Source organism: Nicotiana attenuata, unplaced genomic scaffold (assembly GCF_001879085.1).
Source record: "Nicotiana attenuata strain UT unplaced genomic scaffold, NIATTr2, whole genome shotgun sequence".
NCBI classification, from domain to species: domain Eukaryota; kingdom Viridiplantae; phylum Streptophyta; class Magnoliopsida; order Solanales; family Solanaceae; genus Nicotiana; species Nicotiana attenuata.
The window spans coordinates 101,435-113,146 of record NW_017670500.1 but is presented as its reverse complement, the minus strand read 5'-3'; the positions used below and the strand labels follow the sequence as shown (position 1 = coordinate 113,146).

At 36.3% G+C, this 11,712-nt stretch overlaps 1 protein-coding gene across 1 annotated transcript; it reads left to right on the top strand.

Moving 5' to 3' along the window:
• The first annotated feature begins 8,481 nt into the window (after nucleotides 1-8,481).
• On the top strand, nucleotides 8,482-10,609 carry LOC109240265 (nascent polypeptide-associated complex subunit beta-like). Its single transcript, XM_019406894.1, has 6 exons — nucleotides 8,482-8,621; nucleotides 9,323-9,390; nucleotides 9,629-9,777; nucleotides 9,861-9,917; nucleotides 10,167-10,205; nucleotides 10,295-10,609. Exons 2-6 carry the CDS (start codon nucleotides 9,323-9,325, stop codon nucleotides 10,468-10,470), a joined length of 489 nt encoding a protein of 162 aa, XP_019262439.1. The 5' UTR covers nucleotides 8,482-8,621; the 3' UTR covers nucleotides 10,471-10,609.
• The last annotated feature ends 1,103 nt before the right edge of the window (nucleotides 10,610-11,712 follow it).

Genomic DNA, 11,712 nt, shown 5'->3' with positions numbered 1-11,712 from the left:
AGAGACAAATAACACAAGAATAGACAAAGAAAATTACATAAACACTTAAACTAACTTTTACTAAAAACCCTAAAATACGAAAAGAAAGGTTTTAGTAAAGTAGATTTTGTTAAGAAAAGTTTAGGTAAATACGTTTGAAAACTACAAGGAAAGACATAGATACACCACAGATCTAAAGAAATCGGAGAAAACTACGAAAGGTTAGAGTTTCAGAAGAACCCTAGAAATGAGAAAGGCTTTGAGAGGTCACCGATCTGAGTCAGAGAGGTTTGAACCAGGCTCAAACAACTATAGTACACCGGAGCAAAGCCGGAGATGACCAGAGAACCTCGAATTGACGGAGGTCTGGGTGAAAACCTTCGAAGTCAGGCCTCGAATCTTCAGGTATCAAGCACATATGAGCAATAGGAGGTGAGTATAGGACTCCCACTGCCTGAGAAGCCATGGATTCCGGTGGGTTTCACGGGGGAAGATGATGAGACGATTAGGGTTCAGAGAAGGTTCGAGAGAGTTTGAGGGGGTGAAGGGATTCAAAGGCGGCTGGTTAGGTGAAATGATTTAGGGTTAAGGGGTGTTGGTGGATTAAAAAAGGAATGGAGGGATCGTGGCCGTTGATCATTTTGATCAACAACCTGGAATTATTGGGGAGCCGAGCGGGTAATTTAGGAATTGGGTCGGTCCATTTGAAATTGAAATTGGGGTTAATTGGGGGGGGGTGCGATTTGGGCTAAAAATTGAAATAAATAGTGCCAGATTTTAAATAGCCATTTTTCCCCTTTTTATTTTATAAAAATAGTAAAATGATTTTTGAAAACAAATTAAAGGTACTAAATTAATTAATAACATATAAATATTAAATTAAAAATACTGGAATCAAATTGGTGATTATAAACGCAATTAATTCTTAAAATAGGCTAACATTGCAATTATATGCAATTTAGCTTTAAAAAATACTAAATAAGGTTGTAAAAATGTGCAAAAATTACCTTGGCTATATTTTGGGATAAATATGAGAATAAAATATATTACTCACCAAAATGATAATTTGATGAATAATTATTGGTTTTTGTATTGCTAAAATAGGGCAATAAATTGATTTAAAAAATCCTTAAAACATTTGGACACATTAATATATGCATACATATGCTATTTTGAAAGGTGTTTTGCATATATAAAAAAAATATACAGGGAAAAATTGAGTATCAACAACGTGGTCTCGAGTGAGGGTATATAGGTGTATCCGAAGAAAGTGGAGGCAGTGCAGAGTTGGCCCAGACCATCCTCAGCTACAGAGATCCGCGGTTTTCTTGGCTTGGCGGATTATTACCGTCGATTTGTTCAGGGATTTTCATCTATTGTAGCACCTATGACCAGATTGACCCAGAAGGGTGCTCCGTTCCAGTGGACGGATGAGTGCGAGGAGAGCTTTCAGAAGCTCAAGACAGCTTTGACTACAGCCTCAGTTTTGATATTGCCTACCGGTTCGGGGTCTTATACAGTCTATTGTGATGCCTCGAGAGTTGGCCTTGGAGCGGTATTGATGCAGGACGGTAGGGTGATTGCCTACGCGTCCAGACAGTTGAAGATACATGTGAAGAATTATCCTGTCCATGATCTTGAGTTAGCTACTATTGTCCACGCCTTGAAGATCTGGCGTCATTATTTGTACGGTGTGCCTTGTGAGATTTATACTGATCACCGGAGTTTGCAGCATTTGTTCAAGCAGAAGGACCTTAACTTGCGCCAGAGGAGGTGGTTAGAGCTGCTGAAGGACTGATATCACTATTTTGTATCACCCGGGCAAGGTCAATGTGGTGGCCGATGCTTTGAGCCGCTGGGCAAAGAGTTTGGGGAGTTTGGCTTATTTACCAGCAGCAGAGAGACCCATGGCGATGGATGTTCGGGCCTTAGCCAGCCAGTTTGTGAGGTTGGACCTTTCGGAGCCCAGCCGGGTTCTAGCTTGCGTGGTCTCTCGGTCTTCCTTGTTTGATCGTATCCGGGAGCGTCAGTTTTGATGACCCTCATATGCTTGTCCTCAAGTACAAAGTGTTGCATGGCGATGCTCGAGATGTTACTATTGGTGATGACGGGGTATTGAGGATGCAAGGTCGAGTTTGTGTACCCAATGTTGATGGGCTTCGGGAGTTGATTCTAAAGGAGGCCCATGGTTCGCGGTATTCCATTAATCCGGGTGCCGCGAAGATGTATCACAATTTGAGGCAGCACTACCGGTGGAGGCGGATGAAGAAAGATATAGTTGGGTTCGTAGATCGGTGCCTTAATTGTTAGCAGGTGAAGTATGAGCACCAGAGACCGGGTGGATTGCTTTAGCAGATAGAGATTCTGGAGTGGAAGTGGGAGCAGATCACTATGGACTTCGTATTTGGGCTCCCACGGACTTTGAGGAAGTTCAATGCCATTTGGGTTATTGTGGATCGGCTGACCAAGTTCGCGCATTTCATCCCTGTGTGTATTACCTATTCTTCGGAGCGGTTGGTGGAGATTTATATCCGGGAGATTGTCCGTCTGCATGGTATTCCAGTTTCCATCATTTCAGACATAGGTACTCAGTTCACATCGCGATTCTGGAGAGCCGTACAGCATGAGTTGGGTACTGGGGTGGAGTTGAGCATAGCATTTCACCCTCAGACGGGCGGACAATCCGAGCGCACTATTCAGATTTTTGAGGATATGCTCGGTGCGTGTGGATTGAGCTTGGAGGGTCTTGGGATCAGTTTTTGCCATTGGCGGAGTTTGCCTACAACAACAGCTATCAGTCCAACATTCAGATGGCACCGTATGAGGCTCTATATGGTAGGCGGTGTAGATCTCCGGTGGGTTGGTTCGAGCCGGGTGAGGCTAGATTATTGGGCACAAACTTGGTACAGGATGCCTTGGAAAAGGTGAAGGTGATTCAGGATAGACTCCGTACAGCCCAGTCCAGACAGAAGAGTTATGTGGACCGGAAGGTTCGGGATGTTTCCTACATGTTTGGAGAGCGGGTTCTGCTTCGGGTTCCGGCTATGAAGGGCGTTATGAGATATGGGAAGAAAGGGAAGCTGAGTCCGAGGTTTATTGGCCCTTTTGAGATTTTGAGGCGTGTTGGGGAGGTTTCTTATGAGCTTGCCTTACCTCCCAGCTTGGCAGGGGTTCATCCGGTATTTCATGTCTCGATGCTCCGGAGGTATCACGGTGATCCGTCGCACGTGTTGGATTTCAGTTCAGTCCAGTTGGACAAGGATCTATCTTATGTTGAGGAGCCAGTGGCAATATTGGACAGGCAAGTTAGAAAGCTGAGGTCAAAGAACATCACATTAGTAAAAGTTCAGTGGCGGGGTCAGCCGATCGAGGAGGTGACCTGGGAGACCGAGCAGGATATGCGCAGTCTCTACCCTCATCTTTTCACTACTTCAGGTATGTCTCTATTCTCGTTCGAGGACGAATGAATATTTAAGTGTGGGAGGATTAACGACCCGGCCGGTCGTTTCTAGAATTTATACCCCGATCCCTATTAACTACTTTCCCCGTGTTTATTTCTGTTATTTTGAATTGTCGGGATGTTCGGTTTTGAGTTTTTGAGAGTTTTGGGACACTAGTCCCTAAATGAGAGCTTAAGTTTTGGAAATTTGACCGTAGTCAGAACAATATGAAGATGCGGTCAGTAAGTCGTAGGTGCAGATTTTGGGACTTTAGTGAGTTTCACAGATGCGGTCGTTTTTTCGCAGAAGCGGGACCGCAGAAGCGGAAATGCTGGGCAGAAAAACAGAGTTTCGAGGGTTTAGTTTCAAAAAGTTAAAAATTGATTTTGGAAGCTCGGGATTTGGCGATTTTGAGAGGGATTTTCACCTGGGTGTTTTGGGTAAGTGATTCATACTCGGTTTTGATTGTTTTCCACGAATCTATGCTTAAATTCATTCTTTAAATTCGAATTTGGGGTGGAAAAATTGAAGAAAAGTTGGAAAAGTTCTTAGACCTAACAATGGAATTTGGATCACGATTTTGATGTCGGATTGGGATAATTTTGATATAAATGAACTCGTGAGAGTATGAGGATTCTGAAAATGTAGATTTTACCCGATTTCGAGACGTGGGCCTGGAGGGCGTTTTGGTCATTTCACCTAATTTTCGCGTATTAGCTTAGAATTTAATTGTAGAGTTTGTTACTTGAAGTATTATTTACATTATGCAATTGAGTTGAATAGATTTGGGCCATTTGATTGAAAACTCGTGGTAAGAACGTGGTTTCGGGCTGATTTTGAGCTGGTTCGAGGTAAGTGGCTTGCCTAACCTTGTGTGGGGGACCTTCCCCTTAGGATTTGGTATATTCGTTAACTGAATGCCTTGTACGTAAAGTGACGAGTGCGTACTTGTGCTAATTGCTGAAAAATCCAGTTTCCATTAAGTACTTAGAATTGTGTTTTCCTTTCCTGTTTACACTACTTGCAAGTTAAGCATGTTGTTAGCTTAGGGAAGCATGTCTAATTGATTTAACTGCTTATTTGTTCTACTGCCCTACTTGAATTATGTGCAGCATGCTAGGTTAGGAATACCTGCTTTACGTTGGTGTGAAATTGATTGAATTGAGTATCATGTTACTGCTGTGTATTTACTTTGGGACTACGGGACGGTATCTAGGGAGATCCCCCTATATGTTTACTTTGGAACTACGGATTTGAATTCCGGGAGATCCCCCTGCATTTTCACATTGGGACTACGGGATTGCACCTGGTAGATTCTCCCAGTATTGAGTATTTATATTTGGGACTACGGATGTGGTATTCCAGTAGATCCTCGCGCATTTATGAGTTGGACTACGGGACTGCACCCGGGAGATCCACTGGATATTATATTTGGGGACCACAGGACGGTATCCTGGTAGATCCCCCAGTTGTTACCTCTGCGTTGAGCTGTAATTATTTTTCCGTGATTATTTTATTTCTGTTCCAGTTGTCGTTATCCTTATATCCCGTGTTACTCTTACTACTGTATTTATTTATACTGCTCTGTTCTACACTGTCGAACTTTATATTTTATTTAACCTCAGTAGGGCCCTGACCTTCCTCGTCACTACCCGACCGATGTTAGGCTTGGCACTTACTGAGTACCGTTGTGGTGTACTTATGCCATTCCTGCGCATGTTTTTCATGTGCAGATCCAGGTACCTCTACTCAGACTTACCATCCTTGAGGCGAGGCAATCTTTCGGAGACGACGAGGTATATCTGCCGCGTCCGCAGACCGAAGAGTCTCTCTCCATTCTCTCTTGTAGTTACAGTCCTTCTGTATTTACTTTGTTTTAGACAATTCTGGAGTTAGAGCACTATGTAGTATTCTTAGCTTGTAATTTCATGAGATTCCGGGTTTCGGAAAAAGTATTAGTATTCGAAAGTTGATATGGTGTATGCCGAGCGGCACTATTAAACACTGTTTTATTCACTATTTTGGTTTTTACTTGTTTTCTTCGGCAAATTGGTTTATTTTTCCGCATTTTAGGCTTACCTAATCGTAGGGACTATGTGCCGTCACGATGGTTCACGGAGGGCGAACCGGGATCGTGACATGTCAATAGTATATGGTAACTTTATTCTATATTTGACTATTTTAGTTAAATAAATATAATATATATATATATACACACACACACATACACACACACACACACATATATATACATAATTTGAATTAAAAGATAATTTTGAATTTATAGATAAAGTTCTAAAATTTGAATTTAAATTAAAAATAAAATTTATCTTTTTTTATCATATTATCATACTTAATTCTATTAATGATCATATGCAATCATGTTAGGAACTTTTGTTATTTTTTATAATTATTTAAATACTACTTTGCCTCTAGCCAAAAAAAAAAAACTACTCCATATAACTATAAAACTGTTTCACATTTAAAATCCTATAAGTATAGTTCTTTGAAAACTGTAGCTAGATTTGAATAAAACGAAATTCTTTTAAACTAAATATAATATACAGGGTACACGTCTATGTTTATCTAATAACAAAAAAGAGTTTACAAAACCAAATAAAAGTTTACTTACATATATAATAAAGCAAGCATATATGTTGGAGAAAGAAACATCACAAAATCAGTCAATATTAAAAAAAAAGTTATTTCTTTTTTCTTCATGAAGGATATTTGTTTGAAGAGTCAATTTGCATAAATGGACATCAAACAAATAACAAAATTTTGGCATACAATTGCTATCATTAATTTTAATTTAGCACATTTAAGGAATTGAAGGATATAAGTTGAAACCCCTTCATTAGCTGTAGTCAAGCCAATATTGCAAGGGTATAATATATTTTTCGTCGAAGAATATTAGCTTTGAATCATTAGATTATGTGAAAGTTTTTTTTTCAAACTCAACAAGAGAAAAATTGGTTTCTAATTGATAGTTTCTATAGCGACTTTTAAGTGTAACAAAGAGTATATATAAAGAAAAAATTGGTATGACGTGAAATATTTTTTTTTATATATAAATAAATTATTTCGAAAAAAACTCTTTACTTTTATTAATTTAAAGATAATAAAAAGATAAGATATTTTTGAACATTAGTAGAGAGTTTTTAAATTATTATAAGATATATCATGGATAAACTCAAAAAATCGAAATCTTATGGAATATTTACATAATATCCTGCCATATTTATTATTTACTTTTTTAAAGCTAATATAAATAGATGATATACTGACAACACACCATTATACACATATTATATATGAATGATATATAAATTACACATCATTCAATTTTTTAATTTAAGTGGTCGGGTGAGCACCTATTTAGGTTGGTTAGATAAAGCCAAAAGAAAAATATGAAATAATTTCAACCAAAGACTAAAAATATAATTAAAGTTCATATGTAGATAATTTTTATTAAAACACATCCGTTTATAGTGAAATAAATTAATTTTTTTGTAACAAAAGAAATAATGACATAAAAAATAAGATAAAATAATTATTGAAAAAAATGTTAGAAAGATCTAAAAACGAAAAAAATAAAAGATGACAGCAAATTTCTTCTTATGTTTCAACTTTGTTGAGTATAAAAAATTTGAAAGTTAATCTCATCGATTTCAATTTTTTTTCCAACTCAAATACATAGATTATAAGATAAGGATATCTTCGAATATATTTTTTTTAATTTACATTATGTGTCGTTTTTAAAAAATCACTATTACTAACAAACTGATATGATATTCAAATTTGAATTGGAATGCAATTTGAATAGTTTGCATTGAGGTTAAGCCAAGTATGGTGTCGAAAAATAAACAACATGACAATTTTAAGATAATTTATGCAATATTTTATAATAATAATCAACTAGCTTAACATTTAATGATTCAAAGAACAAATTTTTTGTATATATAGGCTATTAAAAATTCAAATTCTGGGGTTAGAGATATCGATAAACTTAAAATGGAGTCATACTGAAATAAATCCGGCCAAAGAATCATTTAAACTTTTAGATAGCCGATTAAAGTAAATTTTAAATTAAGGATAATATCTTCACTTGCATCATTATAAAGATAATCATTATTATAATATATATAAAGTTTTAGAAATTGAAATTTCAAAATAGGAATATTTTTTGAAAGATAAATCATGCCAAATAAGAGTTCAAGTCGTAGTATAAGAGTCACGTCGTAATCAAAGAATCGTTTATATCGTGTCAACCTTTGTGCTTTGCCATAAATATGAGTTATTATTTTACTTTGTGGCTATTTTAGGTTCCAATGACACCTATGAGAATAGTGCAAAAATAAAATTATCACTACGAGAATTGAGAAAATGTTAGTCTTTTTTCATGTAGTGTTTCTTAATTGATATCTGACAATTATCTAAAATTATTTAGAAGGTTTAAATGTTAAGGTTATTTACATATAATTCAAATAACTCAAATATTTAACATGGTTAATGTCAAATATCAAAATGGTAAAAAAAATTCACTAGCTAAAGAATTTTTTATATTTTTAGATAGCCAACTAAAATGAGTTTTGAATTAAGAATAATATTTTCAATTACATTATTATAAAATAATTATTATTGAAAAATATTGTTTTAGAAACTGAAATTTTAAGAAAGAAATATTTTTTAAGAGATATCAACACACCAAATAAGAGTTCAAGCAATAGTAAAAGAGTTAAGTCTCATCCAAAGAGTCATTCATTATCTCAACATTTGATTGTTTTGCTATAAATATGAGTTATTATTTTGTTTCCTAACTATTTTTAGGATCCAATGACACCGGCAAAAATGGTTGTAAAATAAAAGAATAGAAGAAGTTGTTAATTTTTTTTCAGGTAGTTAATATCCAATGATTATCTATATTTACTAAGAAAGTATAAATTTTAAGATTATTTACGTACAATTCAAATAACTTAAATATTTAATATGAATACTGGTTCTTTCAAAATGTGAATGGAGGAGAGGGTATATACGTCATTGCGTCAAAAAGGGAAGGGTGAGAATGGAAATGCAAAGAGTTTGATAGGGTTGGGGTAATACGATAAAGGCTATCGGCAGCCAGCCAAACCCATCCTTCTGCTCTTCATTTTTGCTCTGCTGACTGCTGCCTAGGGTTTTAGTTCTCTATTCTTCACCAAGGTGAGAGCTATTTCTGCTTGCTTTTACATCCTACCCAATCAACCCCACAGGAATTGCTGATAGCTTTTTCAATATTGTTTTTGGGTTTATTAATTGTTTTTTTATTTTTTATGTACAAATATGTTTCTCTATATATGTATAACGATTTTTTTGATTGTTATGTTTAGTTGAGTGTTTATGTGAAGGATGAGCTGATTGGAAAATGGCCTATACTGTTGGAATACTTGCGGTGAACATGGGTATAGATTTGTTTTAGGCACATGTTTAGGGCTTTCTTTTCCTTAGCTTGATGAAAATGTTGCGGTTTGTATATTGATTGAACTGTTTGATTTCCAATATAGCAATACTCATTGCGTTCTGGATAAATAAGTAGAAATTTACTACTGGAAGTATGTAGATAAGTCAACGATGCTATTTTTTATGTAGCCATTTTTTGTTACTCTTACTCTTCCTAATATAATTTAGGGTGTTAGGTACTTTTGTTTTTGGTTACTTGCTACCTACTATTATTTTAGTGTTCCTGTAAAATGTGCTTGACTTTCAGCCTTTGAACTCAATCATTTGATTCTTTTTTACTACTACTTTTCATGTGGAGGTGATTTTCATGTGATTTTTTATAATGTTTTTCTGCAAATTTGTAAATTATTTTTAGCATTCAGTGAAAGTTTAATTATTACATTTTTGTATTCGTCTTGGAACAGATGAATGTAGAAAAGCTACGGAAAATGGCCGGTTCGGTCAGGACTGGTGGTAAGGGAACCATGCGAAGGTTTGTCTCTTTTGAATGTTTGATGTTACTACCACTAGATAGAAACGGATAAAATAGCTCTTTTGTGACGTTGGAAAACTGAAATAATTACGAGTAGTCTGTTTCCTAATGAGAATATGGTCAATAATTGCTGGTTGCCTAAATTAGAATAGGAAGCATGGCAGGAAAAAAAATTAGGACTGTGGCTGTACCCTGTAATCCGTTGTGGTTTTTCGTTTAATGTCTTCTTATTCTACAGAAAGAAGAAGGCCGTTCACAAGACAACTACAACTGATGACAAGAGACTTCAAAGCACCCTCAAAAGAATAGGGGTGAATGCTATTCCTGCTATTGAAGAGGTTAACATTTTTAAGGAGGATGTAGTTATACAATTCATTAACCCCAAAGGTACAAATACAATCTTTTATGCAGGTTGATCTGGTAGTCATCCATCCATTTGTTAACTATTTCTTTTTGTTTTTACTATTCAGTTCAAGCCTCTATTGCTGCAAACACTTGGGTTGTTAGTGGTTCCCCTCAGACCAAGAGTATGTTTTCTTCTCTTTCATTGCATCTTGATCACTAGTAGTACTAGTGAGCTGTATCTAGTTATATGCTCCAACAAAAGAACCATGGCAGTTCAATACTTTTGTTGTTCCAACGCTAAAGAACCTCGATAATTTGTGTTTCCTGATCTGTCTTTGAATATGTTTTAAGAACCAACACCGACTCTCCCCCTTTCTCTGTGTTTTTTTAACATATAAGTGTTTCTAAGCTTTATTTCTTTCCTATTGCAGAGTTGCAGGATATTCTTCCTCAAATTATTCACCAGTTGGGTATGTGGTCCTTTATGTTCCTAAGATGCAGACGTCACAAAAGATTAAGCAGTATAGCATTGTTTGACTGTTTTAAAATCTGTTTTCAGGCCCTGATAATTTGGAGAATTTGAAGAAGCTAGCGGAGCAGTTCCAGAAGCAGGCACCTACCGGTGCGCCTGAAGGTGCTGCTGCAGCACAGGATGATGATGATGATGAGGTGCCGGAACTCGTGGCTGGCCAAACCTTTGAAGCAGCCGCTGCAGAGGAGGGTCACACTTCCTAAAATTCTAATTGGATTTTGTATCCATCTCAACGTTTTGAGATCCGTTTAATTTAGTTGAGTGTTCTATTTGATTTTGATTGTGACATCTAAAAAATTCATCAAAATGGTTTTTCTAGTAAGCTACTTTGCCCTTCTAATCCTTAAATCTCTACATTAGCTCGGCAGAGACTCCTATTGCATTTAAGCAAGTCTATCACGCATAAAAAATTCGTCTTTTTGCTCCTCTTGCTGCATCATATAGAAAGTAAAATAAAATTTGCCGTCAAGTATACGTTCATGTTCTTTCTTCCCCTTTCTCCTTTTGCAATAAGTTGCACACAAGTAGGAATTAAAAATTCAACAAATTTGAATTTCACAAAAATTGCAAGATTTCGTCAGTTGAATACTAGCATAGAGTATTTTACGTAAAATATTCTTTTGACGATATGGCTGAAGTAACTGTTAAGACCCGCGAATCTTATTAAGATCTTAAGTTCGCATTGCCAGCTTACTGATTATAATTATGTCGATCAGATAATGAGTAACGTATGCTTCAGAAAAAGGGGATAAAAGAAATTGCTGTACCAATACCAAATGTCCCATTTATCGAGGGAGTCAGGGAGGGACGTATCAAACTGAAATAGAAGTGCAACCAAAGTTGTATGTACAACTCTAAGTCAAGAAAATGTAAAACAATTACTATTAGCTGGTTAATAAAAGGATTATAATACGATTTGGCGAGTTCCTTTTTAACAGTTCGCCCATCAACTTATAAGAACAAATATTTAAATGGAAATTTGAAAATTGCAAGAATCAAAGTCAATACCACTCGTTATCCGCATTCAAATCGTTGAACGAGATTGTATAGGAAAGATAATTACCTAACATACTAATTTAGTAAAGCAAGACGCTCTCTTGCACGTCTTGTTCCCTCGTTCTATCTTTCTAATTCAAAACTATATATGATACATATATACACAACTATCGAAATTTCTTTTCCTGTAGTGTGGATCTCAAAAAACCACCATTTTCCCTTCATCTTAGTGACAGGGACAAAAATAATGAGTGCTTCATCACAACTAGGAGCATCTGCTCGACTAGATCTGCCATTTGGAAGCCTCGGCTTTGTATGGGGTAAATATCCGGACTTGCTAGGTGGACCAACGAGGGTATGACACGTGGAAATCTTGGCCGGGTAGGCAGGCACCCGAAGACCTTGTGGCTGGTAGCCTCTGTTGGGGGCTTCTAGATCATTGTCACTGG